The following is a 26,292-nucleotide window of genomic DNA, read 5'->3' on the forward strand; positions in this document are numbered from 1 at the left end:
CAAGAGCAATTTTACCACATCTTTTTCTTTTACTGTTAATGATCTTACCGGCTTTTTGCTTCTTAAAAAGGTTATGAAAGAGTAGGCTTCTGAAAAGAGTCTCAAAACTCATAACAAAAATAACAGAAATTTTATCAATAAAAATGTTCCAATAATTAGAAAGACAGGCTAAATTAACCTTTTAGAAAGATGTTTTCTAAATAGTCTGCTTACAAAACATCTGCCTTTGTTGTTTTTCTAAGATTCTAATTGTCACTAATAGTTCCTAGAAAATGCATTTTTGTATAGGCAGGAAGATCGAAAAGAAGGGAGGATGCTGGGTTTCAGCTGTAGAGGAAAGGATTAACAGGAAATTTAAGCCTCAGCTTAAGTCCTTAGGCCTCAATAAGGATTAATGGGAAATTTAAGCCTCAATTCCCCAGGCCTCAGTTTCCTCATCTTAAAGGAAGGTCCTTGATTAGGTGACCTTTGAAGGCCCTTCTGGCTCTAGCACTAATAATTTATTGGAATTTGGTAACAGACTTTATTCTACCTATATCCACTTGCATTTTATATCATCCCACTGCCAAATTCATAAATAATTTCATGGCCTATAGGAAGAGCCATTAACTGTCATTGGAACTCAACCAAAAACAGAAAATCCAACCCCAGTCACTATATATAGCACCTGTTTTTGCGGAGCCACATTTGCTTGGCTACCACACACTCTAGAATCCCTCCCACTCCCTCAGCTGTGGGCCTGCTCACACCATACATCAACTTCTGGTTCTCCAAATTTGCTCTCTTATGGCCAGGCCTGTATTGGAGACATTCTGTTACAGAAACAATTCAAAAATGTTGATGTTATCCTCAACCAATCTATACGTTTTAATATCAGAGTTCAAGTACTTGCTTCACTTGTATTTTAAAAGCGGGCACATTTTCCGCACACACAAAAAGCTTAAACTGTTCAAATGTTAAATCATTCTAAAAGGCATACCAGAAAAAACAAAAAAACTATGATCTCTTTATTCAAATACAAGAAAAACAAATAAATTTATTTCCAATGGAAATCTGATTGCCAATTGGCAGACTCAACCTACAAATGTGTTTATGTGAACCACACAGTATTTTAAAAACATTTAGTTGCCAACATTATCAGATGTGGAAATTTCACATCAAATTCCAAATATCCATCTTCCTTTGAAAAACTGAAGACTATGGCACCAGCAGGCCCCCATTTCCTAGTCAGAGCCAAGAGGTGGCATGTGTTTTTCCAGCAGTTTAACTGAAGAATGTGGGTTGCCTTTTTGGTACTTTTTCTCCTTCAAATAAATGAGCTAAAGAATGGAGCTCATTCATAGATGGCTTACACATTTGCCTCCCTTACTATCATCTTACCATGCCATCAATAATTCAAAACAGAACCTAACTGAAGCTTACCAAAACTGTGTATAACCCATTGGCCATTAACTAAAGAGAAAGATAAATTTCTATTCTTGTTAATGTTATAGCTATATCAGGTTAAGCACTTTTTTTTTTCTTTTCTTTTTTGTGATGGAGTCTCACTCTGTCACCCAGGCTGCAGTAAAGTGGCATGATCTCGGCTCACTGAAACCTCTGCCTCCTGGACTCAAGCAATTCTCATGCCTCAGCCTCCCAAATAGCTGGGATTACAGATGTGAGCCACCATGCCTGGCTAATTTTTGTATTTTTAGTAGAAACGGGGTTTTGCCATGTTGGCCAGGCTGTTCTCAAAATCCTGACCTCAAGTGATCTGCCCGCCTCAGCATCCCAAAGTGCTGGGATTACAGGCCAGGTTAAGCACTTTTCTAACTACAGTAAAGCATAAGCATTAATTGAGATCTAGACTACATAATTTTTTTTGAGACAGGGGCTCCCTCTGTCTCCAAGGCTGGAGTACAGTGGCACAATCTCAGCTCACTGCAGCCTGAAACTCCCAGACTCAAGCGATCCCCCCACCTCAGCCACCGGAGTAGCTGGGACAACAGGTGAGCGCCACCACCACCCAGCTAATGCTTCTATTTTTTTCTGTAGAAATGGGGTTTTGCCATGTTGCCCAGGCTGGTCTCAAACTCCTGGGCTCAAGCGATCTATCTGCCTCAGCCTCCCAAAATGCTGGGAATTACAGGTGTGAGCCACCATATTTGGCTGATTACATGAATTTTTAATTTTATTTTTCAAGACGTATTATTGTTAGATTTAAATTTGGTCTATTAGAAAATCACAGGAAAATCTCTAAACTTTATACATTGAAAAAAAAAAGTCAGCTATACTCATCTTGTGGCCTCTTTGCTGAAAATAGTTGCTATATTTGCCTAATCAGGTCATAGTCATTTTACAAGCCTTAATAGTTTCCTGTCTCTATCCTGCATAAAAAGCACAGGGTAACTGATTTGACCAAATATCTTCCTAAATCTTCTTCTTAGCCCTACTGTAGATTCAATTGTCTCTTGTCAAGTGGAGATAAGACTCATTTTATGAGACAATTATTTGCAAAACTAGCATAAATCTTGAGTTGTGGTAACATTACAATGTAGGGTGCCATCCAACTACTTACTCTCTCCACTCACCATGGAATAAAGCAAACTGGACTAAACTGCAACACAGATGATGAGATGAAACACAGACTTTCCCTCTCTCCCAGGAAGACAGTTAACACAGCCAAATGGAACACAAAGGGCAGACTCTGCTGGAGACAAAACCATGTAAAAGAAATGGCAGCCTCTTATAGCTGAAAGCTTGCAGTTGTTCATCAGAAAGTTGGTGAAAATTTCAATATAGCTCTTTTTCTAAAGCACATTATCTTTTTCCATCAATAGACAGCTCAGCCAAGCCCTGAGAGCATTTCTGATGATACAAGATCCTTTTACCATCACAAAACCATTCCTTTTAAATCCTAACATCCCGTGTACAGGGGTTCCAAATTTAGAATATACATATTCTGCACTCTACCATGAGACAAAATCACTATTAGCTCCTAAATTAAACTATAAAAGCAGAGCAACAATTCTTGCTTTATGTTGTGAGGAAAACTACACTTTTAAATATCATTGGTGCAAGCATTATTTCCTTCAATTTGTCTGTTCATATGACTAAAATGTGCTTGCGACACAAGTTTCTTTTAGAAATAGAAATATGAAAACAAGTATTTCCTATAATAAATTATATATAATATGTATTATATGGGCAATAATATATAATATTATACCACCAGTAATAGGCATAAATTCTAAGCCCAAAAGACAAAATTTGATAAATGATTCCTTTTTTTTTTTTTTTTTTTTTGAGATGGAGTCTCACTCTCTTGCCTAGGCTGTAGTGCAGTGGCGTGATCTCAGCTCACTGCAGCCTCTGCCTCCCAGGTTCAAGCGATTCTCCATCCTCAGCCTCCTGAGTAGCCCAGACTACAGGCACACACCACCACGCCCAGCTAATTTTTGTATTTTTAGTAGAGATGGAGTTTCACCATGCTGGCCAGGCTGGTCTCAAACTCCTGACCTCAGGTGATCCGCCTGCCTTGGCCTCCCAAAGTGCTGGGATTACAGGTGTGAACCACCACGCTTGGCCTGATAAATGACTCTTTTACACTATTAATGATGAAAACACTTATCTCTAACAAGAGTGTCTACAATGCCAAGCAAGCAGACTTAGGCATATCTCTGCTCTCAAAGAGGTCATAAAAATCTGTCATTCTAAAAGCTAGGTAGGAATGACACAGCAATGCCAAGTTTTAACTCAGTGAATCAGTTGTTATGGCAAGTGTGGTAAATGACGGGAAGCACTGAGCCACTTGATATGAGCTCAAATCAAGCTACTTCTCTCGGGAGCTAAGCTTTCTGAGGAGACTAAACTAAAATGATCCTCAGCTTTCTTTTGACCTTTGAAACGTCCCATGACTCTACAGCACTGCTGGTATCCAATAAAGCTCAATGATAAATATTGCACAGAAATAATGTTTAAGTGTTTTAAATTATGCATAAACCCAAAGTTCAAGATAAGCACAGGTAAGTGAGGCCTGGCACAGTAACTTCCATCTGAGTTCCAGCTTGGCTTTTTGATGATGATAATGGTGATGAAATAGCTCATGCACACAGAGTATCACATCTGTATACTCATGACCTATCTTTGTCAAACCATAACGTTTACTATCCATATACTTCATCTTTTCTTTTTAAATCACAGATACGTTTGAAGATCCTCAAGTATCTCTCCTTGATGCCTTTCACTGCTCCTCTTTCCCCAGGTCACCAGCTGGGCTCTTAAAAGGAGATCAGACAGTGCCTGATATTCGCTTCAAAATAATTTGGGGAGAGGTGAGGGAAGAGGTTAGAGAGGGGAGCAAGGAGGCTAGAGAGAATGGTAAATAGACCATACAAGATTGGCCATGAATTTAAATGGGAGGGGGAGATGCAAAAACAAAAAAAAAAGACTAGCCAAGAATTGATGACTGGGCTAGGTGATGGGACAGAAGGGTTCATTATACCATTCTCTCTACTCTTGTATATGTTTGGAATTTTATTAATTAAAAAAAGTTTTTCTCAGAAAAAACAGAAAGATCAGACTATAAATACTTCTAGACTACATTCCTAAGCTGCACTATACAGTATGGTAGCCACTTGCCACATGTGGCTGTTTCAGTGTAAATTAATTGGCCGGCCACAGTGGCTCACGCCTGTAATCCCAACACTTTGGGAGGCCGGGGCAGGCGGATCATGAGATCAGGAGATCGAGATCATCCTGGCTAACACGGTGAAACCCCGTCTCTACTAAAAATACAAAAAAATTAGCCCGTCGTGGTGGTGGGTGCCTGTAGTCCCAGCTACTCCGGAGGCTGAGGCAGGAGAATGGCGTGAACCCGGGAGGCGGAGCTTGCAGTAAGTGGAGATCGCGCCACTGTACTCCAGCCTGGGCAAGACAGTGAGACTCCATCGCAGCAGCAGCAAAAAAAAAAAAAAAAAGTGTAAATTAATTAAAATTACACAAAATAAAATTTTAGTTGTACAGCTATTCCAGTCACATTTCGAGTGTTTAGAAGCCATAAATGACTAGTGTGGTGGCAACTATGCAACAGTGGAACATTTTCCATCATCATGAAAGTTCCAACTGACAGCAGTGTTCTGCAGCCTAGGGTGGTATCTCCATGTGGTAGAAGAAGGTGCAAACAACAGTCAGAAGACTTGGCCTTAAGATCATCACTGTTTACCTTGGGCAAGTCTGAGTCCTGATCCATCAAAAAGGAGGTGAAGGTGTTGGGTCAAGAATAATATCCAACCAACCCACCTCACAAAGTTGTTGTGAAGATCAACTTTTACCCACTGAAATGTAATCACAGGAAAAATATGTGGAATTGCACAATTTCAATTAGGAAACCACTGCAGTGTGTGCAATGGGTTTAGTGGCAAAGCCAATATGCAAGTGAAAACATTCTAAAAGTATATTTAAGGACCAAAAAAACCCTGAAATGACTCCAGTTTAAGAAATCACACATTTCAACTTCAAATTTGTTAAGTGTTCTCCTCCCACTCCCTTTATTGGAATAGAAAAACAACTTTCTACTTGCTTTTTTAACAAAATTTTTTCATGGTTGGAATTAAAAATAAAATCTAATTGCTAATGTAAGATTAGCAAAGGATAGCTGGAATGCACCACTTGGGTCAAAAAGCCAAGTCACTTGAATGAATGCAAAAACCCAGGAACTAAGTGGTCCCAGCTTTTATCTACATACAATGAGAGAATTTATCCTTCCCAGACAGATTGAGTACATCTTTGAGTTATCCATTATCTCATGTGGGGTGTGTATGTGTTTGTGTGTGTGTGTGACTGTGTGTGTACCTTAAAGAAATGCATTAAAAGATCACTAAAATAACTTTGCCTTTCCAAAATAAGATTATTTTGCTTCCAAAATCATATTTCCCCTTATTCTGGACTAACATAAGAGAAACTGATTAAACAGGCAGTATTTCCAATGTCCTTTTATCTCTAAAGCTGGTATCAGAAGAAAAAAAAAAACACACAAAAACTGATAACCAGTTACGTCAGGGTGTAAAAGGAATTAAATATAGGTAATGCCAAGTGAGACATGTGTACCTCAACCCAGAACAAACCAGTAATTCTCAGCCTTTTTTCCCGTTTCCCCATGTGGGATAATTCCATACACACAATGATCCTCAGCCAGGGGTTACATGTGTTAGAATACGGAAATGTTTTGTTAAGTACAAGTCCCTTAAGCTAAGACTATTAGAAGCAGGTGTTGGACATTTTATCTTGATTGAGATTTTTAAAACGCTAGTTAGAGTCAAAACATTTAAATTCACCTTAAAACATCTAAACATACATTCATTCATTCACAATTTTTTGACAAAAGGCCAAGGCTTTTTCATCATAATAGGTCAGAGGAATTTCAATAAGGGTGTCTTTCCAGCACCAACCCACAGGCATCAACTATAATTTCCAGTTTGTTTATTTAATGTGGAGACAGAATTTAAAAGTGTTCTCAATGCAATCCAAATGCAGGCTCTTTTTAGATTTGTACAATTTTCATCTCCAACTTTTTGTAATTATCTTACGTATATTTAATTCACAGCAGTTTTATTTCAGCAAAATTTTTACCTTTACTAAAACTTTCCAAAGCATCTCATTTAGAAGCAATTCAATTTTTGCACTTATAGTTCATAGATTCACAAAACATTAAATTAAATTAGGCGATGATGATGATTATAACTAGTGTAAGTAGGTTTGAAAACAACTGACCCAGTAAGCATACAACTCTGTTGGCAGGTGCAGAAATGCATGTGCAGCTCTAAAATAGAACACAAACAGTCCCCACTTGCAATGGTTCAACTTACGATTTTGACTTTCCAATGGTACAAAAGTGATACGCATTCAGTAAAAACCATACTTCAAATGCCTATACAACCATTCTATTTTTCACTTTCCATACAGTATTTGGTAAATTACCTGAGATAGTCAACACTTTGTTATAAAACAGGCTTGTGTTAGATGATTTTGCACAACCATAGGCTAATGTAAGTGTTCTAAGCACATTTAAGGTAGGCTAGGCAAAGCTCTGATGTTCAGTAGGCGAGGTGTATTAAATGCGTTTTAAACTTAGGTATTTTCAATATAATGTGGTTATCAGGACATAACCCCACTGTAAGCTAAGGAGCATCTGTACTAGTCTACAAGTCAAAAGCATGTGGAATGCTGTGGGCAGTCAGAATGTTTTGTAGCAGAAATACAGGGCACAAATTAATCTGTCAGTGAGCCTGAAGACATTCCATCCAGATTCTAATAAAACTTCCCAGTTCCCTTTGGTGTGCCCTTTTTATCCTTGCCTTAAACTAAAACAATAAATTTCGAAAGATAGCCTGGGAAGAAAAAAAGCTGGAGGTTACCTTTCAAGGGTCCTCGAATTACATTATAAAAGGGAAAGAGAAGGGAAAGAAAATGGGCCTTATTATTTCCGAGTGCTAAGTCAAGTTCCTCATGTTTACTAAAAAAAAGTGTTGGGCTGAATACTAGTTAAAAGAGCCTGACAAGATCCTCCCAGTCATGGAGGTTGAGCATTATTTGAGTCTCAGCCTTTTCTCCCCAACTACATTGTAGACTTTCCAGCAACATGGAGCACAGGACAAGAAACACAGAAGGTCCTCAAATATCCGACTGGTTGATGCTGCACAATCATGAATGACTTAAGACAGGAGGTGGGAATGACAAAACACATCCTGGTAATTCCCCCCTGAATTCAAATCTTATTCCAAAATTTTGAACCTCAGTGACAAAGAGATCCATTTTCCAAAGACAAATTTTGGTTCTGATTTGGTGTAGTGGGAGAGTAGAAGGATATGGTTTTGACATCATCACTCATGCATGGTGTTGGCTGGGCTCAATATTTGTTCACTTAATGAATAGGAACTAGGAAAAGCCACTGAGGAATAAAAGCATAAGTTCTTCAAGAAAGAGAAATTTAGAAATATTCAGCAGTATCCCCAACTCTCCAATATCCCTATATAAATCTCCATTACATAAAGTCAATGAGAGTCTTCATTGCCCCCAGCTTTGACTGGGTTATAAAATCCAATTTAGACTTGGTCCTCTTCACATAGCTTAAATGTCAGCTTTGGAGCAGTAGCTAGTGGCAGCAAATTAATTATTGGCGACTTTGATACCTGAGATCTCATCTTATCTGCCTTAAGTTCATAAAATACCTTGGAATTTTAGTTTTGAAGGAGCAAACTTGATTATCAACAACTAAAAGACTTCTTTAGAGGGCTCAGAGAGAAAACTGTGCTTCAACTTCAGACAATCCAACATTCCCTAGTGGTTAAGAGGTTGACTAAGGATTAGAAAAGGCTTTGAAAACAAAGAGGCACGTAACAAACAATCAAATTATTCTATCACGCCAAAGTACTAGTCTTAGACTACCTAACCACCGGGTAAGTCAAACCAAACACCTCAAATAATGAGAGCAAAGGTGACAAACGTGAGGAGAATCTAAAAATCAATCAGCTTGGTTTCGTAGTTTCCATGACATTCTCAGAAACTGCCTCTGAGAATGGCTTGCACAAAGTGCAGTGATCATTTGAACAATTCTCTTAAAAACTCTTGGGGCACATTTAAAAACAAGTAAAAGAGTACAATTAGATTGTTGGAAACACAAAGAATAAATGCTTGAGGTGATGGACAGCCCACTTACCCTAATGTGATTATTACACATTGCATGCCTGCATCAAAATACCGAATGTAACCCATAAAAACATACACCTACTATGTACCCACAAAAATAAAAAATTTAAAATAAAGTAAAATAAACACTCTTAGGGAAATACTGCATTAATCCCCATCCTTAAAACTGTTCAATATTAGCTAATTAAAGTTGTTTCTTATTACCCCATTTTTCCAATCTATGCAGACAGTATAAGCCCAAAACTTTCTGATTTTTTTTAAAACAGTTTTAAGCTTTGTCCTAAGTTCATAGTTCATGTATCAAGACCATAATTTCCCCCATTCACTCTGTATCCAGGTCCTAGAATATAAAAGTACAATTGACTTGAAATGGATAAATTAAACCCATTACAGAACAAAGTAGGATACAAGAACAAAGAACAAAGAACTACAGATTCAAAAGCAAGCAGTGCCACCCTGAGAGATTATGAGTTCCATCCCAAAGAATCAGAAATGAAAATTATAGAAAAGTCTAGGTGATGCAATACAACATTTATTTATTATTATTATTTTTTTGAGTATAGTTTTTTAATCTGGTCAGGTGCCAGCGGCTCACAACTGTAACCTCAGCATTTTGGGAGGCCTAGATGGGAGGATCACTTGAGTCCAGGGGTTTGAGACAAACCTGGGCAATATAGCAAGACCCTGTATCCATTAAAAATAATAATAATTTTTTTTAAACTTGTCTTGTCCAAGCTCGGTCCAGTGCTTTGGATCCGTTTTCATCAGTCCTTACAGCTGCTTGTCAGACCCCAGCAGCCAAGAATGGTGAAACAGATCAAGAGCAAGGCTGCTTTTCAGGAAGCCTTGGACACCACAGGCAATAAACTTGTAGTTGATTTCTCAGCCACATGGTGTGGGCCTTGCAAAATGATCAAGTCTTTCTTTCATTCCCTCTCTGAAAAGTATTCCAACGTGGTATTCCTTGAAGTAGATGTGGGTGACTGTCAGGATGTTGCTTCAGAGTGTGAAGTTAAATGCATGCCAACATTCCAGTTTTTTAAGAAGGGACAAAAGGTTGGTGAATTTTCTGGGGCCAATAAGGAAAAGCTTGAAGCCACCGTTAATGAATTAGTCTAATCATGTTTTCTGAAAATATAACCAGCCATTGACTATTTAAAACTTGTATTTTTTTTAAATTTATAAAAAATATAAAGTATGAAGATTATAAACCTAATTGCCATCTGGGTGACAATAAAACATTAATTATAATAACAACAACAACAAAAAAAAAACCTCATCTTACAAATAGTAGTGAAAACCTGGTAAAAAGTCAGTTTGTTCTGGCATTTTTTAAACATCCAAAGTAGCTTAGTATATTACAAAATTAACATTCATATTCCCTTATTTGTATGAGGAAATGAAAAGCCCCACACTAGTAAACAAGGTGTTTTCATCTAGGTTTCCCCAAAATGCAAGGACTTGCAGGGACTTGCTTGCATGTGAGTCCTGGGAAGTGACCCAGGGGAACAGAACGGGGGACAGGGAAAAGTGAAACAGGGGAAAAGGGAAGGCCACCCTAAGGGGACTGTAGAGCTAATCACCCCTGAGGGCTGAGGCTGGGGCCCAGAGGGGAACTTCTAAGGAGCCAGGTCAATTGAGGAGCCATGTAGATCCACCATCTCAAGGGGGTTGCCCCCTGGGAAGGCAGCTCCTTTGGATGTCCAGATGTGCACACAGGTCAGAATAGCTAAGCAGAACCCCAGTGGCAATGGCAGAGAAGCCTGGGGTAGAAAGTGGAGTTGTGAGGTCTACACCTACCGGGGGTTGACACAGCAACAGCCAGGCAGGCACACGTCTTAGCCAGTATGTCTTATCCAATTTATCTGAAGGGTGCATTTTCACTTACTGAGTCAAATGTTTATTGGCTGGAGGTACAGGACATATAGTCCTTTCCCTTAAGTCTGGCTATATAGACTAAGAATACAAGACTGTGGCCAAGGGCTAGCGGAACAAATTGCTTATGGTAGGTAATAAGGTTTTTTTGTTTTGTTTTTTATGTTCACAATTATATTTGATAGTTACTTTCTCTTAAAAGGTAACTTAAGGAAAGGTGGGGTGGGGACTCCTGATCACTATGTGGATGACACGTAAGTGTTGTCAGCAATTCAAATAAATAAAAATCGTCAAAATGTTGGTGATTCGTGGGTGGAGGCTTCATGGAGGGAATGTTTGATCTGTGCCTCTAAGGTGCGCTCTGATTAGAAAATGGGAAGCCTGTGTGGTTCAGGTGTGCACGAGAAGGGGCAACTGCTCAGTTCCCACTGGGGTGGGGTGGGGTGGCAGTTCTGGTTTGAGCCCAGTCTTCAGTATAAAGCCATTATTATTTCAGCACCATTTTCCTGAGATAACTTTTATTGAGGATGAATGTTGAGGCAGCGGTGTAAGCACTATGTGTGTACTAACTGGTTTAATTTGTAACTCTTTGAGGGAAGTACTGTTACTGTTTTACAGATGAGGGAAGTAACCTGCCTAAGGACACAAAGCTTGTTAAATGGTAAAACTGATACTCTAGAACCGGAGCAACCTGGCTCCAGAGCCCACATTCTTCACCCAAATGCTATACACTATGGCCTATCAGTAGAGAGAAAAACAGAGCAAGGGAAAGAAGGGTGCCATCTGATTCATCTGCATTTAGGGACAGACAGATGGCTGGGAAAGGTCCAAAGGGCCGAGGTCCCAAGAGAAATCATTCTGTCAAGCAGCTGGAAGTCCTAATGGCCTCACAACCATTTCCCAGAGAGTACAGTTCCACGGCTGAGGCCACCAGAGAGCAGCACAGAAGGCCTTTCAGAAGGTTACCACCTATCACTTACTTGATGGTGACGTCCCTGGAAGCTCACCACCAGTGAGTACGAGAATTCACACTCTGCCTTCAATTCACTGTGGCTGACTAACTCTTATCTCTCTCTGTCTCTCTGTTTCTGTCTCTCTCTCTCTCTCACACACACACACACATACACACATCATTCTACTATGCCCAGCTAGAATCAGAGCAGGCCAAAGAGAGGGAGAGAAATCCTTACAGACAGGGATACAATTTTAAAAATAAATACTTGGCTTCATAGTAGATTCCTTGACTAGGAATCTAGCCAACTGTTATTACTCAAAATATTCACTGCCCTCCCTAGAGGGGGATTTACTTCCCCAGCCGATGGCCCTCAAGCCTGGCCAAGTGTCTTTCAGAGCCACTCTTTACAGGAGGATTCTCTATCCTCATCCTTTTGAATTTAGGAATGACCATTTACTTTGGCCGATACAATCTGCATGGAAGTGACCCATCTAAGAGCTTGAGAAGCCAGCTCCTGAGAAACCAGGGTTCAGCATGTGTCTTTGTCCTCTGCCACCAGGCTGGCAATACCTAGATAAAGGACACTCCCTCAGCCTGGGTCCTGGAGGCAATGCAGCATGTAGCAGACCTCCGAGGGTGGAACAGACAAGAAAGCTGCATGAGAAATAAATGCTTGCCATGTAAGCCACCAAAACATGGGGCCAATTCGTCACCGCAAGGTAGTTTAGCTTACCTGACTGAATCAGATGGGAGGTGTGTATACACGTTGGTCTAAGAGCCTTTGGTTCCAAAGCCTAGCCTCTCCCACAAATTCGCTGTAGCAGATTAGCTGACAACTTCTTCCTGCCTCATTTTCCTTCTCTATTACTTCTCAGGTATTTTGTGAGTATAACGTGAGATAATTGTGTTGACAGTAATTTGAATTGAATAAATTTTAAAATAAAGATGCTGAACAAGCTTCCTGTGCACAGTTGTTTTTGGTCAAGCCTTTTGCCCCCCAACAGCAAGTAAGAGTAAATTTAATGAGTACCTTAATGAGATTCACAAAATTTTATACTGGTATGAAGACAGTACTCAAAGAGATGAGATGAATGAAAACAGCATGAAGTCTTAAGGAAACCCTGGCTTTTAACAGACTTTTCTCCTGTTTTCATAAAGTCCAATGAGTTTTTAATTTCCTTTTTGGAGAACACTGATTACCACTTGAAGTCCAAGGTGGAAGGGGTCCTACCATCTTCCCCCCAGCCCCACCACACTCTTCAGGACTCAGTTGCTTACGTCTAAGAAAATAATAACTTCTACTTCTGAATCCCGAGGAAAGGCTCAATGCACAAAACTGGGCAGAGGAAGATCTAGCATTGTCGTTGTCATACGTTGTCACTCCTTCTCTGTGTCCTCCGTCAGTCTTCATTTCCTCTATTCTTTAAAGGTTCAGTTTGGGCATGAAAGGAATCAACTCCCCTGATCTTTTCTCATCTCTCCTACTGAATCCTGAAGAATTAGTAGTCTGCAGATTTTCTTTGTCTTCTTTCAACCAATTTCAAGGATCTGAGATATCTTAAGTTGTGGGCAAAGGGTGGATGGAATATGAAGCATTTAAAGAGTTACACAGTAAATACATGCCTATAAAGATTGCACCGCACAATTGAGTCTCTTCCCACCTACTCAGCCTCTTGTCTGTCCACTCTCCCTACCCAACCCTAATGCTGACGCTCCGGCTACATTGGATTTCTTTAAGAGTCTCTCCCTCACTTCCAGAGTTTGGCAGATGCTGTTTCCTGGGCTTGGAACACTTCCACAACCACCTCCCCATCTCCCTTTCCTTGCTAAATCCTATTGCTTACTCAGCCTATAGAGAGATTTCATGAGAGCAGCAAAGACTGCACTCAAGTACTCTCAAGTACTCACCAACATAATTTTAGCACCTGCATATAGAAGGTACACAAGAAACGTCTGATAAAACAGGTGGGTTGGAAAGCCAAGAATGAGTACTGATGTGTTAGGGTGTTGGGGATTATTTTGTTTTTCAATTTCTAACCTATCTATATTATTGTGCCTCAACTTCTATGAGAGAAAAAAAAACCCAATTCTTCCCAAAGGAACGTTACTTATCAAAAACAAGTAGGTAAATTTTAATGTTGTGCTATATATTTTTTCATTTCCTTTTTGTACAATAAAAATGAAAAAAAAAAAAAGAAAAGAAAAGAAAGAAAAGAAAAAAGAAATCACACACAGACAAGAACAAACAAAGCTCCTATTTGTCAGTACCAAAAATGGTCCTTTTGGAATATGGTCTCTTTTCTCCCTCTCCACCTCAGCCTGCCCCTCTCTCAATGTTTCACACTCCATCCCACCCAGTCACAGTTCAGCAGGTGGGCAGAATGTGTCCACACAACTGGACTTCCTGTGCCATTTGGCTTGAGCGATGTGCTCACACGCCCTGGCATCAATCCCAAAAAGAGGTGGCTCTAGTGCCTTGGCTTTGTCACATCAGGGAACAGACTTCTGATTTCTATCTCAGGCCAAGCCTGGAACAATGTGAATTTTATTTTAGATCGCCCAGCAAATTCCTTTTAGAAGTCTGTCTCTATCACCTTAGCCCAAGTCTTGTTTTTATGTTCAACAGCAGCTGCATTGATGGGCTGCCAGCAGGCATGAGTGGGTCGGGGGAAGTATTGTTTAGTTGGGAGTTTTCTGTCAATCCAGACTTTTTAAAAGGGGGTGGGGGAGGGTATCAATTATATTGTAAAGTAGATCTCCTTGGGAAAAAGGATAGAAGCTTTAGTTCATTTAAATAATGGTTTAGCTTTGCTGACCCCATTTGAGACAAGTCTAGCTAAGACTATGAAAGATGGATCCCAATAAAATCCAAGAGTGGCATCTATCCCCAACCAAGTTTAGAGCCCTATAAAGAGAAACACAGGCACAGAAAACTCTGTGGCCTGTGCCACAGTCTAAATCCGATGATCATGATCAGTGTGACATCATCATTGGGTAGAGTATAAACACTTGGTCTTTTGGCAATCAATCAAGTAGGCCATCCAAATCAAGGAAACAGCAGAGTCCCACAATCATTTGTTCCTTTCACAGACATAGGATGGCCCATGCCCAAACACTAAGCATCCACTTCCTTTATTCTAAGATTATTCAAATGGTCACATAGGACTCATTCAGGCACACAGTTTGGTTTCTAGGTAGCAGTTTATACAAGATGGGTTATATTTGCTCAAAAAAGTGATGAAATAGACTAACCACCTAAGAGCCACTATATCAGGATAGTGGGATATGGGCAGTTTTGTTCTTTTAATCAATTCCTTGGGTTTCCTTTTCACTGTAGACACATCATTTTTAAAGAATATAATTTAAAAGATAAAATTAATCTATAGCTTTCAAAAGATTTTAAAAGGAGAGATTATTGTACCTCAGAAACTTCTTGCATTCCTTAATAACTGCTTATAGAGCCTCAGTGTGTATAATTTGTATCACTGACTAAAAAGTTCTAATTTTTGAAAACCGACCTGAGATGACAGCCCCTTTACTATTTAGGTGGCCCTCCCCTGGACCTTTCTTGGCTCCATTCATGTTTCTCCAGGCACACTGACCACAGCCACCCATCTGGGGCCACATTTTCAAGTCACAAAAATGGCAGTTTTATAACAAGGGAAAATAACATTTCATTGGCAGTACTCCTCCCCTTCCCACACTCCCTGCTCTTGAAGAGGAACCTCGTCTTTAGGAATCGCCTATAATTATCCTCAGACAGATATGAACCTTCACCTGAATCATATTTGCTGAGTCAGCAATAGGCATATAATTCCTTTTCTCCCTAAATGATTTTACACATTTACACTGAAGTCTGTCACTTGAATACACCAAATCTCTCAAACAATAAAGTTCCTGGTAAGAAGAAAATTTCTTGTCCACTGCTATATCCCCAACACCTAGAATAGTACCAGACACATAGCAGGTGCTTAACAAATGGTGTTAAATGAGCAAATAGAAACTTGGTTTTCCATTTCCTTATATGCTCAACAGATAAAAGAGCAGTTAAGTGCATTTCTTGAAGGATATCATAGGGAAATCTCCACCACCAGCAAAGTTTAAACATACTTTTTGTTAGGGATAAAGAAATATTTCTGCACTGGGGAGCAGGCTAACCCAAGTGACCTCTAAAGTTCCTTTCAACTCCTAGAATCTATAAACTGATGAACACCACAGCTTAAGAGAGTCGATCAGCTACATAAAGCCTGATTCTCAAGTAGAGTGAATTGCCATGTCTGTTTAAAATAAAGATAATAGCTGCCCCAGGACTTGGACGCAAAAATGCTAATTCATCCAAAATGCAGACACATCCCTTGGGGGTAAAATGTTCTTGCTAATCATCAGTTATACCAGGCAAACAGCAGATGTGCTTCAGGGTCTTCTTAGGGCTAAACCCAAAACCCATCAGTGGGGAAATGGAGAAGCTAGGGATCAAAATTAAAACTGAAATAAACAGTATCACACTAAATTGAAGCTTTTGTTTTGCAGTCAATAACAAATCCACCTAAACGTAACTGAATTTAGACTTGAGGTTTGAATGGTTTGTAACAGAATATATCCATTTCATAAGATAGAAAATAGTGCATTTGACATGTAAGCATTTTTGTCCACTAAAATGTCATATTTACCTGGGATATCACACTCAGATGTTCCCATTCAAGAATATTGAAAATTCAGGGTAAGTTATTCAGATTACATTTTGCTTCAGTCTGGCGGGGAAAGGTATTTATCGGGAAAGGAGATATGCTCCTGTTGTCCTAAATAACTTTTTAAAAAATCTAATTGAAGAAATAACTAGGGAAACTCCATTCACACATAAATCAACTTTGGAGTGGTTCTTTTCCCTCAGCGCAGCCTTCCTTTCTTTTGGTGAAATCACAGACTAGATAAGGAAATGGGAGGGCCAGAGAACTCTTAACTTTAAAGATGCAGTGTAGATTCCATGGAGCTGTGTCTGAAGAATCTTCCCCACTCACCAACTTTGTTTTAAAGCCATAACTGCAGAGACCACACTTAAGACAGTAACCCAACGAACAAAGTGAAAGGCTTCAACAATTCTCTGTGAAATGTGATCATACATTTTCTGTAGACTTTCTAACTTTATAATCAATTCCTAATCACCCATACGTTAGGTTTCCAAAAGAAAAGTCTTCTATCTTTAGGTTATAATTTAATTCCAGTGACAACAGGGAGTGCGCAGAAAGAAGTCACTTCCTCTGTGCACATATACTTAAAAAAATCTCCTCTATTATCTGAAGAGGGAGGTGTAACATAAGAATTCTGTGGGATTAGGCTCACATATGGTTGGCCGACTTGGTGTTGGATATGATTATGGCCACACAACTAAACCTTAAATCCACATACTGTTTCTATTTAACTGACATATATGAACTAATTTATAGAAAATGTGCAGCTAATTATTTCTTCCACCTCCTCCATCCCTCAAGAATGCACCAGCAATAATAGGTGTTACTGAAAAAGACATACACCCCCACTGAATATTTGCATTCCTAAACGCTTACCAATTTCTCTAAAGCAGATATTGTTATTTTGGTTATCTGAATCTACGCCTTGCTAATAGGTATAATGCGGGCAGGGGGAAGAGTAATTTAACCAGATAAATTTGACCTCTATAGACCTCAATTTTCTCACCAAAAAATAAAACGACTAGCCGAGACTATGCAAATTTCCTCAGTAACAATAATCTACGTGTGACCACTAATGATCAAGAGCACAATTTATGTGCAAAAGAAGACCAGAATTCTTAAAAGAGCCATGTCATTAAATCGCAGAGTTGAAAAGGCCTAAAAGACAGTTATGATTCGATATGACCACTGTTGTCTTCTGACTGCAGAAAACGTTTTGAAAGCACCGCGGGCAGCCGAACCACCAAACCGAATTAGAATCCGCAAAGGGACCCATGAACTTCTCGCGAGGGGGTAGGATGCAAAAGGCGCGCGTATCTGGGGAGGAGTTAGGCGGGGAGAGGGGGAAGAGCCGGGAGCCTGAGAGCACAGCCTTGCATTTCTGGGATTTCCGAGCTTCCAGTATCTCAGTAAGTCTTTCGTCCGTAACTACAAAATCTTCCGAGCCACCACCTGCAGCTGCACAGTTGTGGGAAAGGGAAGAAGAGAAAGGGAAGAGGTGATAGACAGGGAAGGACCTCGCCCGAGGCGCCCCCAAAGCCAGTAAGGCGAGAGTGGACTGTGAACATCGACAAGAAAAGGGGAAAGGGAAAACAGGAGGACTCCGCCTTTCCCACCCAGCTCCGCTCCTTCCAATAAAAAGCAAAGGCCGCCGCCGCCCCTTCCTCCGCCTTTCACTTGGGGATGCGGAGCGGCCACTGAACCGCACCCTCGGAGTCCCGCTCTCCTCCGGCCCGGCCCCGGGGCGCGGACCGAGTCTTGCACCCCAGTAGGCGCGGCGCCTTGGCCCACACACTCGGGGCAAAGGTATCGCCTCCTTCCTACTCTCCTCCCTCCCGCCGTGGGGCACTCGATTTTTCACGCACCCGCCCGCCCTTCCTCTTCCTCGCGTCCTAGCCTCCTCGGCCCGCCGCCCCCGGCCTTTCGGCCGCAGAACATTTCAATCCTTCCACCCACACCACAAGGGAGCCTCCAGAAAACTTTGTGTGTGTTATCTGGGGCTTTGTCCACATCCTGGGCAGGGCTCGCTCACCCGGGTGGATGCCCGAGGGTGTCAGGGATCTCACAATGCGCTGGGGAGGCCACCACGGAAATCCCACCCCTCTGACCCGCTTCTACAGCCGTACCACACGCAGCGCTTCAGCTCGCAATTCCCACGCCCTGAGCGCCCCCTCGGCGCGGGGGAGACGGGAGGAAAGCCCCGAACCCGGCGCCCTTCTGGCTGTCACGAGGGAAGAGGTGCGCCGGGAGAGGGAGGCGGCTGAGACACGCCGCTCCTCAAAGAATCATTTTAAAGGGAACAGGAGAGGGGTCCTTTTTCTTTCGCATCCTCAGAAGAGGGGCGCGACGAGGCGATCCACTGTTGCATCACGTAACTAAGCCCCTGGGCTCCTCACCCCGACCCCAGACACGCGCCCAAATTCGTGCACACACCCACAGCCGCCGCTGCGGGGCCGAGCCCCCGCCCGGCTCCCCTGTGGTCCCCACCACACCCGCCCCAGAGCAGAGACCACCCGGCGCCCGAGGAGCAGCAGGCGAGGCCCCAGCACTCACAGACGGTCTCCCCACGGCCACGGCCATCTCAGCTGCAGCACCGGCTCCGGCTGCGCCCGGGTGCTCTCCGCCGACTCCGGCTGCTGCTAGTGCTCCAGCTCCGGCTCGCCTCCCTCGCGTCTCCCTCGCGGCTGCGCTCTGCTCGCCAGAGTCCCGCTCGCAGCCAGCGGCATCTGCTCCCCCCACGCCGCCGCCCCTCCCGCTTTATTAGAGCAACATGGCCACCCGCCTGGAAGGGACCATTCGCTTCCCCAGGAAGGGGTGTGAGCCTGCGCGCCGGGCCGCGGTGGTGGGCGGGAGGATGGTGGGCGGGCTCCGAGTCCGGCTCCGCTTGCCCGGGGCGCAGGGTTCGCCCCTCCGCCCCAAAACGACCCTCTCCGCTGCCATGAGGTGCCCCCAGCCTGTGCGCTGGCCGCCACTCCCCGCTCCATCAGGTGCCGGAATCCGAGTAAAAGCCTGGGCGCGAGCTCCTAGCCCCGGGGCCCGCCACGCGCCCCACGAAGCCTGCAGCTCCAGTGGCCGCCGGGAGAAGGAAGGGCGGCCGGGGGAAGACGGGTGGCAGGGACAACACCTGGCGGAAAGTTAGCCCTGGACTAGCACGCCCCACCTGGAGAAGCCGGCCTGGAAGGGGCTGCGAGCCACCAGGCGGAGCGGTGGGCGACCGAAGTGCGGCTGGGCGGGACGCCACGTCCCCGCACTGGAAGAATTGCCCCTCCGCAAGTCTTCCCTTCCCACGTGGGGGCCTTCCAGGCCGCACTCGGTCGCCCACCGCTCCCCCTGAGAAGGGAGACTAAAAGACAGGCATCTGGAAGCTGTCACTGTGGCGCGCGGGCGGACAGGGGATTCCACTGGAGAGGAAGAGGCCGTAGTAGTAGCTGCTGCCTGAGGCCGACCCAACCGCCGCCTGCTTGGGAGGAAGAAAAAAAACGCCCCCGCTGAAGAATTAAGGCAGCCATTGGTTGCTCTAGAGCGTAGGGACCGAGGCCTCCCCTGGGTGTCACTGGAGCGGTCACACGTGGGGAATCAGCCGACTTCGATCGCTGGCGACAGACCCAGCGACCCGGAGGCGTGCGCGCTGGGGCTGCGGCAGGAGGGCGCGGCGACAGCACCAGGCGGGTGGCTCGAGTGGGTGCGACTGTAGGCGCGTGGGACTGGGAACTCCTCCGGCGTGGGGAAGATTTTTTTTCCCAGCAGATGTTGGAGTGTTATTGCCTGTCTGAGGGGCCGGCAGAATGGCCAGGTCCGGGTGCGTGTGGGGCAGCGAGGTGTGTCAGATAAGCTGTGGATCCCCTCGGCCCCTCGTGGGCCGGAGAGGGGGCCCACGACAACAAGGCGATTGAGGACAGCGACGGACAGAGCGGGGAACCAGTTGGGTGGAGAGCACAGGCAAAGTGTGGTGAGGAGGGAAGGGCTGTGATCGGCCCTCGGGACGACGCCCCCAGGGACAGCCTGGCTTCCTGAATTAGGGAAAAGACAAACCGCCTCTTTAGACTGGGGCGCCTCAGAGTCTGACCTGAGTCTTCAAACGCCCAGATCCCCCGGGGCCTTGAGTCTCCCTGTCCCGCTGGCCTTGCCTGGGTGGGCCTCAAGACTCCCGACGCCCTCGCAGCCTTGGGCTGAGGGTCAGTAGTCTCCGGGAGCGAGTCTGGCTGCCGCGGAACTGATACTGGTTTCCGCCGGTAGGTAGGCGAGGGGCTCGGTCACCCCGTCTGAATTACACTGGCAGGACAGCTGTGGAACTACCAGAGAAAAGTCCGGCCGTGTAAGAAAGGTGAGGGGCGGCGCTGACACAGAGCTTGTTTGTTCAGTCTGTGGGCGGACTCAGACGTGCAGAGCACCAACCTCTTCAATTTCTGCCCTCTAGACTCCAAATCTTTTGAAGTCAGGTACCACCATTTTATGCCAAACATACAGTAGGCGCTCAATTCGTGTTGAATTAAGATTACACATAAATGGGCCGGGCGCAGTGGCTCACGCCTGTAATCCCAGCACCTTGGGAGGCTAAGGTGGGCCAACATGGTGAAACCTCGTCTCTACAAAAAAAAATGCAAAAGTTAGCCGGGCATGGTGGCTCTTGCCTGTAGTCCCAGCTACTATGGAGGCTGAGGTGGGAGAATCGCTGGAACTCCAGAGGCGGCGGTTGCAGTGAGCCGAGATCGCACCAGTGCACTCCAGTCTGGGTGACAGTGAGACCCCGTCTCAAAAAATATGATAATAAGATTACACACAGATAGGTGCTGTGCGAAGGGAGGGGGAAGACAAATACTTTTTCTTCTGCAGCTCTGGTACATGGACATTTTGTTCTTTCTCCATAAGGAGGATCAGACAGCAGCAGCACTGCCCATGTACCAGAGGCCTCCTGTAAGGCCTGGGAAAAGAGGGCTCCCCACACTGCCAACCGGATGTAAGGGCAATTGCAAAGGAACTGTGTGTTATCTTCACCAGAACAGACTGTAGAATTTATTAAATTTTTATTTTGTACTTATTTATTTTGTGAATGTATATGCTCTAAGCTCATCTGCTTAGATTACAAGAATGTCAATGCCCTACCTTGGTGGGTAGGTTAGTTTATTCTAATCAGCACAACTTAACGTTACATATTCCAACATCTCATTTGGGATGTGAGGATGCTATGGGCGGGGGGATGGATATTCTGGCATTGCTAGAATATAGGAGCCTTAACGAGAGAGTGGCAGAGTGGGGAGAACCTGGCACTTAAGCTGCAGATGATCATTTATTAGCTTTGTTATATTAAATAAGTTAAACTTTCTTCATCTCATTTTTTTTTTTTCTATTGTAAAATAGGGTAGTAACAGTGAGTCTTGGTAGAGGACATGTTCTGTTGGCCAGATCCACTCTCCAACCTGCTGTCTGTCCTTTGGAGCCTTAACTCAATGGACTTTCTTTCCCTCTACCTTCCTCTTGAGTTAAGGCACTGGGAAGCAAGAGCAATGGAACAAAGAGGAAGGAGCACGGTTATTTATTCCCCCCCCTGGCTCCCTTGCTATGGCACCATGGCAGGCTGGCTGCATCCCTTAACCAAAGGAAGCAGCCAGTATCCCTCCCTAGGGTGACCCACAGTAAACTCCTATGGTTTCCCTTCATTTTGCACACACCTTTGCAAATAGTCTTTTTATAAAACTCTACTCACATTATCCAGTAGGAATGTAACATCTCATTCCTTCACAGAATTGTTTTGAGAGTTAACTGAGAAAATACTGTATTATTAGTGTTAGAATTACCTATAATTTCCATCCAAACTGAGAAACTTTTGAGATTGGAAAAAAGGGGTTTGTGCTGATAGTAACGATCCCAGGACAATAGGAAAAACAAGGACTTATGGCGACCCCAGCTATTATTGCCGGTAAACTCTGCTTTAGACATGTTAAGCAATCAAGAAGTGGTCGTACTATCATGCTTCTGTCACTAGACTATGAATGTCTTAAGGTAAGAGTGCTTTTTTTTTAATCTATTAGCTTCTGTCACATGGTCTGATATATTCGATAAATTTTGAGTTGGAGATGAGGGTAAAGGCTAGGAAATGAATGATTTTTATTGCCATACTAAGGTAATGAAGAGTCAAGGAGGTCTTTAAGCAAATAAAATTTGCATTTTAGAAAACAGCTACAGTGAATATTTGACATTGTTAGAAATCTAGGGTCTATTCCCTTTTTAATTGAACTCCAATTTATTTGGAGAGCTTTTCCAATGAATGTTCCAACTTGGTAAAAAGTAAATGCCTCTTAAAAAAGAAGTTCCGGGCCAGGCGTGGTGGTTCATACCTTGTAATCCCAGCACTTTGGGAGGCCAAGGTGGGTGGATCACCTGAGGTCAAGAGTTCGAGACCAGCCTGGCCAACATGGCGAAACCCCATCTCTACTAAAAATACAAAAATTAGGGGATGTGCTGGTGCATACCTTTAATCCCAACTACTCAGGAGGCTGAGGCAGGAGAATCGCTTGAACCCACAAGGTGGAGGTTGCAGTGAGTGGAGGTCTCACCACTACACTTCAGCCTGGGTGACAGAGCCAGACTCCATCTCAAAAAAAAAAAAAAAGTTCCTCGCCGGCAGTGGTGGCATGGTGTAGTCCCAGCTACTCAAGAGGCTGAGGCAGGAAGATCACTTAAAGCCAGGAGTTTAAGGCTGTAGTGCGTTACGATGGAGCCTGTGAATAGCCACTGTACTCCAACCTGGGCAACATAGCAAGACCTCATGTCCAAAAAAATTAATTTAATTTATTTTCAATAAGAAGCTCCTGAAGAGACTTTCCATCACACCCTTCCTTTCATCACCACAGTACATACACTCTAAGAAAGTATGTGATCTAAGCCTGGCCAATTAGATACTGTTACATTTGAATCTCGAATCAAGTGACACAAAGACAATACAAATTGTTACAGTTTATGCAGGCCGTACATTATTTTTTACTTTTTGGCAAATTGTTACAGTTTATAGGGTCTATAATTTATTTTTTTATTTTCTGGCTTAAGTTATCTAGGATTCGTTTCTGTGGTTTACAGTCAAAGAACCCTAAGATTAGATCACTCGACTACCATAAAAATGATTAATTATAAAGGGATACAAGAAGAACAGGAGGCTGGGCACAGTGGCTCACACCTGTAATCCCAGCACTTTGGGAGGCCAAGGTGGGCGGATCACTTGAGGTCACAAGTTCGAGACCAGCCTGGCCAACATGGTGAAACCTCATCTCTACTAAAATACAAAAGTTAGCCAGGCATGGTGGCAGGCACCTGTAATCCCAGCTATTCAGGAGGCTGAAGCATAAGAATCACTTGAACCGGGGAGACAGAGGTTACAGTGAGCCAAGATTGCACTGCTGCACTCCAGCCTGGGCAATAGAGCAAGACTGAGTCTCAAAATAACAACAACAACAACAACAACAACAAACAAAAGCACACACACAAAATGGGATAAGTTAGCTTTTGCCACTTTAATTTTGGACAGTTTAACTGACAACAGATCCTGAACTCCTTCTGCAACATAATACGTAAAAATGTTCAATAAAATGTTGTAAAAGACATCTACATTTGAGAGGAAAAAGTAAAACTCTCTATTCACAGATAACACAAACATACAGAAAATCCTAAGGAGTCCACTAAAAAATCATTAAAAGTAATAAGTGAACTCAGCAAGTTTACAGGATACAGGATCCACTGAAATTCTGATAAACATGGATAGGCAAAAACTTTGAAACTGTCATTTATAAACTCACATAGGCTCCAGTGATTATCCCTTCTTTTCTTTGTTAAAAAATGCATTTAAAAATCATTCTAGAAAATTGCTAGGCAATGTTAAATTTACCAATAATTCTCTGACTCTTCTTTGCCCCTACCACTTTTTATCTCTTTGAAAATCAAGACAAGATTTGCCCCTCTTCAATCTTTTGACATTTCATATTTTTCTCTGGCTTCTGGAAAGTGAGTAATTACCTTTATGGTCACTTATGAAGTTTCTTTCATGGATAATTCATTTAGGCCTGGAAACTCATTTAAAGCAATTGATTGCTTGTTTGCCATGCTGGATGTTAGTAGCCTTTAAGTCATGCTTATTCTACCTTTTTTCATTAAAACAGTCTCTTTGAGAGAGGAGACAAATAAATTAAAACTTGAGTTTTACCTTTTCTTTGTCATGTGATAGCATTATGTCATCAGCACCAAGCAGTAGCTTCCATCCTTTCTTGTTCACCCTCCTGTGGCAAATATTACTTGAAAAACAAAAAATAAATTTTAAAAAATGTCTTGGTATTCTTTTTAAAGGCAAAAATTATCTAAGCCTGCAGGGTCATTTCCATTCTTATTGGCTGTGCTACTCTTTAAAGCACACTCTTTTAAAAATCTGATTGCAATAAGTACGTCCTGTGTAGTGACATGCTCCTTAGAGTAAGATTGGCCTGCTGGCCACTCTGTTTGGCAGCCAGCCCTGGAGCTGGGTCAGTTCCCCCTGGCTCTGGCATTGCTCCTTCTCAGATAATTCCTTTCTCCCTGTGGCCAGTCATTGTGGTGACAGCTATTATTCTTTTTCATGAGCCTAGAAAATTTATGTGGTGGAAGTCTCTCTGAATACTAGATACTGCCACTGAATTAGAAGAGAATCATATGCACTTGTATATTCTGACAGCCATGTCACTTACACCTCACCTTTTGTCTCATCCTAGTTGCTATCTACCATTCTACCATTGTCCATTTCTACCAGCTGAATAACTCTCTGATGCAGGGGTTACTCTGCACCTTCATCTCCCTTACTGTAGACTTGTTCCTTTTGAATGAGGTAAAACTTCCTTGACTTACAATATTTCGGTCATAATTTCCTTGCCACCGCATGTACTGATACCTATTAGATTATGTTCATTTTGTTAATTTTCCCAAGTTGAATTTGCTTTGCCACTAATTCTCCTTCCAGGCTGAGATTTCAAAAGTCATCAGCATTATATCTCACCTTACTTCTGTCTGTATTTTATTTAGTCCGATCTGAATCAGCAGAAGTGGCTGTAGGTTGGTTGGTATCATGAATTTTGGCAGATTATACTTCATGCATCATCATTCCACACTTTAGGAAGATAATGAACCAGCCATCGCAAGGCTGCCTTCCTACTCATCAGCAGAGAAAACATGGGCTTGGGAGTCAGGACACTTGCATTCATGTTCCTACACTGCCAAACATCATGAGCTACAAAAAATTTTTGAGTTGATGTATTTGGGTATAGGCTAAGCTGCTATAATGGGAATATTCCAAGAGTCATTGGTTAAAGAAAAATAGATGGGTTTTTGTTTTGTTTTTGAGACAGTCTTGCTCTATCACCCAGGCTGGAGTGCAGTGGCACGATCTCAGCTCACTGTAAACTCTACCTCCTGGATTCAAGTGATTCGCCTGCCCCAGGCTCCCAAATAGCTGGGACTACAGGTGCAAACCACCACACCCAGCTAATTTTTGTGTATTTTTAGTAGAGACGGGATTTCACCATGTTGGCCACACTGGTCTCGAACTCCTGACCTCAGGTGATCCACCTGCCTCGTCCTTCCAAAGTGCTGGGATTACAGACATGAGCCACTGCACCCAGCCTAGATGTTTATTTCTGATTGTTACCTCATCTACTCTGATCAAAACAATCTCACCAGCACCATATCCACATTCTAGGCCATGGAAAGGGTGAAGAAAAGAAAGTAGAACATACTAGTTTCCATTTAAGGAAGTGACATGGAAATAACATAAGTCCCTTGTGTTCACATTCCACTGGCAAAAACTCAGTCCCAGGAATGTACTTAGCTGCAGGGGAGGCTAGGATATGTCCTTCAAAAACTCAGGGGGGATGTCCTACTTGTAAAGGGAAGAAATGAAAAATGGACACTAGGAGGAAATCAGCAGTCTCAGAGGTAATATACTTACACAGTTTTTTTTAAAACATAAAATGATGCAGAATGAAGTTTCCACTCTATTCACCATCTATCCAGTCCTCATGCCTCCCAAGAAGAAGTAGTTTATTATTGTCTCATGTATCTTTCCAGAGTTTTTCT

The 26,292-nt window shown here is 42.9% G+C and overlaps 1 protein-coding gene and 1 pseudogene across 12 annotated transcripts in view; one reads left to right on the top strand and one right to left on the bottom strand.

Annotated features, from left to right (window-relative positions):
- Positions 1–26,292, bottom strand: part of SEPTIN11 (septin 11) — a 138,985-nt gene that overhangs the window by 71,012 nt on the left and 41,681 nt on the right. For 8 of the 12 annotated variants that reach the window (XR_012434853.1, XM_015450065.3, XM_015450064.4 and 5 more), the window contains exon 1: positions 18,760–18,937. Coding sequence is in view for 11 of the 12 variants with exons in the window: in XM_015450065.3 (XP_015305551.1) it covers positions 18,760–18,786 (27 nt within the window). In the remaining variant the exon portion in view is untranslated. Of the gene's footprint in view, positions 1–18,759; positions 18,938–24,397; positions 24,486–26,292 lie in introns of those variants that run through there. The other 4 variants (XM_074039842.1, XM_045392453.3, XM_074039841.1 and 1 more) reach the window with 1 other exon arrangement.
- On the top strand, positions 9,493–9,807 carry LOC123573580 (thioredoxin pseudogene; annotated as a pseudogene).

Source organism: Macaca fascicularis, chromosome 5 (assembly GCF_037993035.2).
Source record: "Macaca fascicularis isolate 582-1 chromosome 5, T2T-MFA8v1.1".
Lineage (NCBI taxonomy): Eukaryota > Metazoa > Chordata > Mammalia > Primates > Cercopithecidae > Macaca > Macaca fascicularis.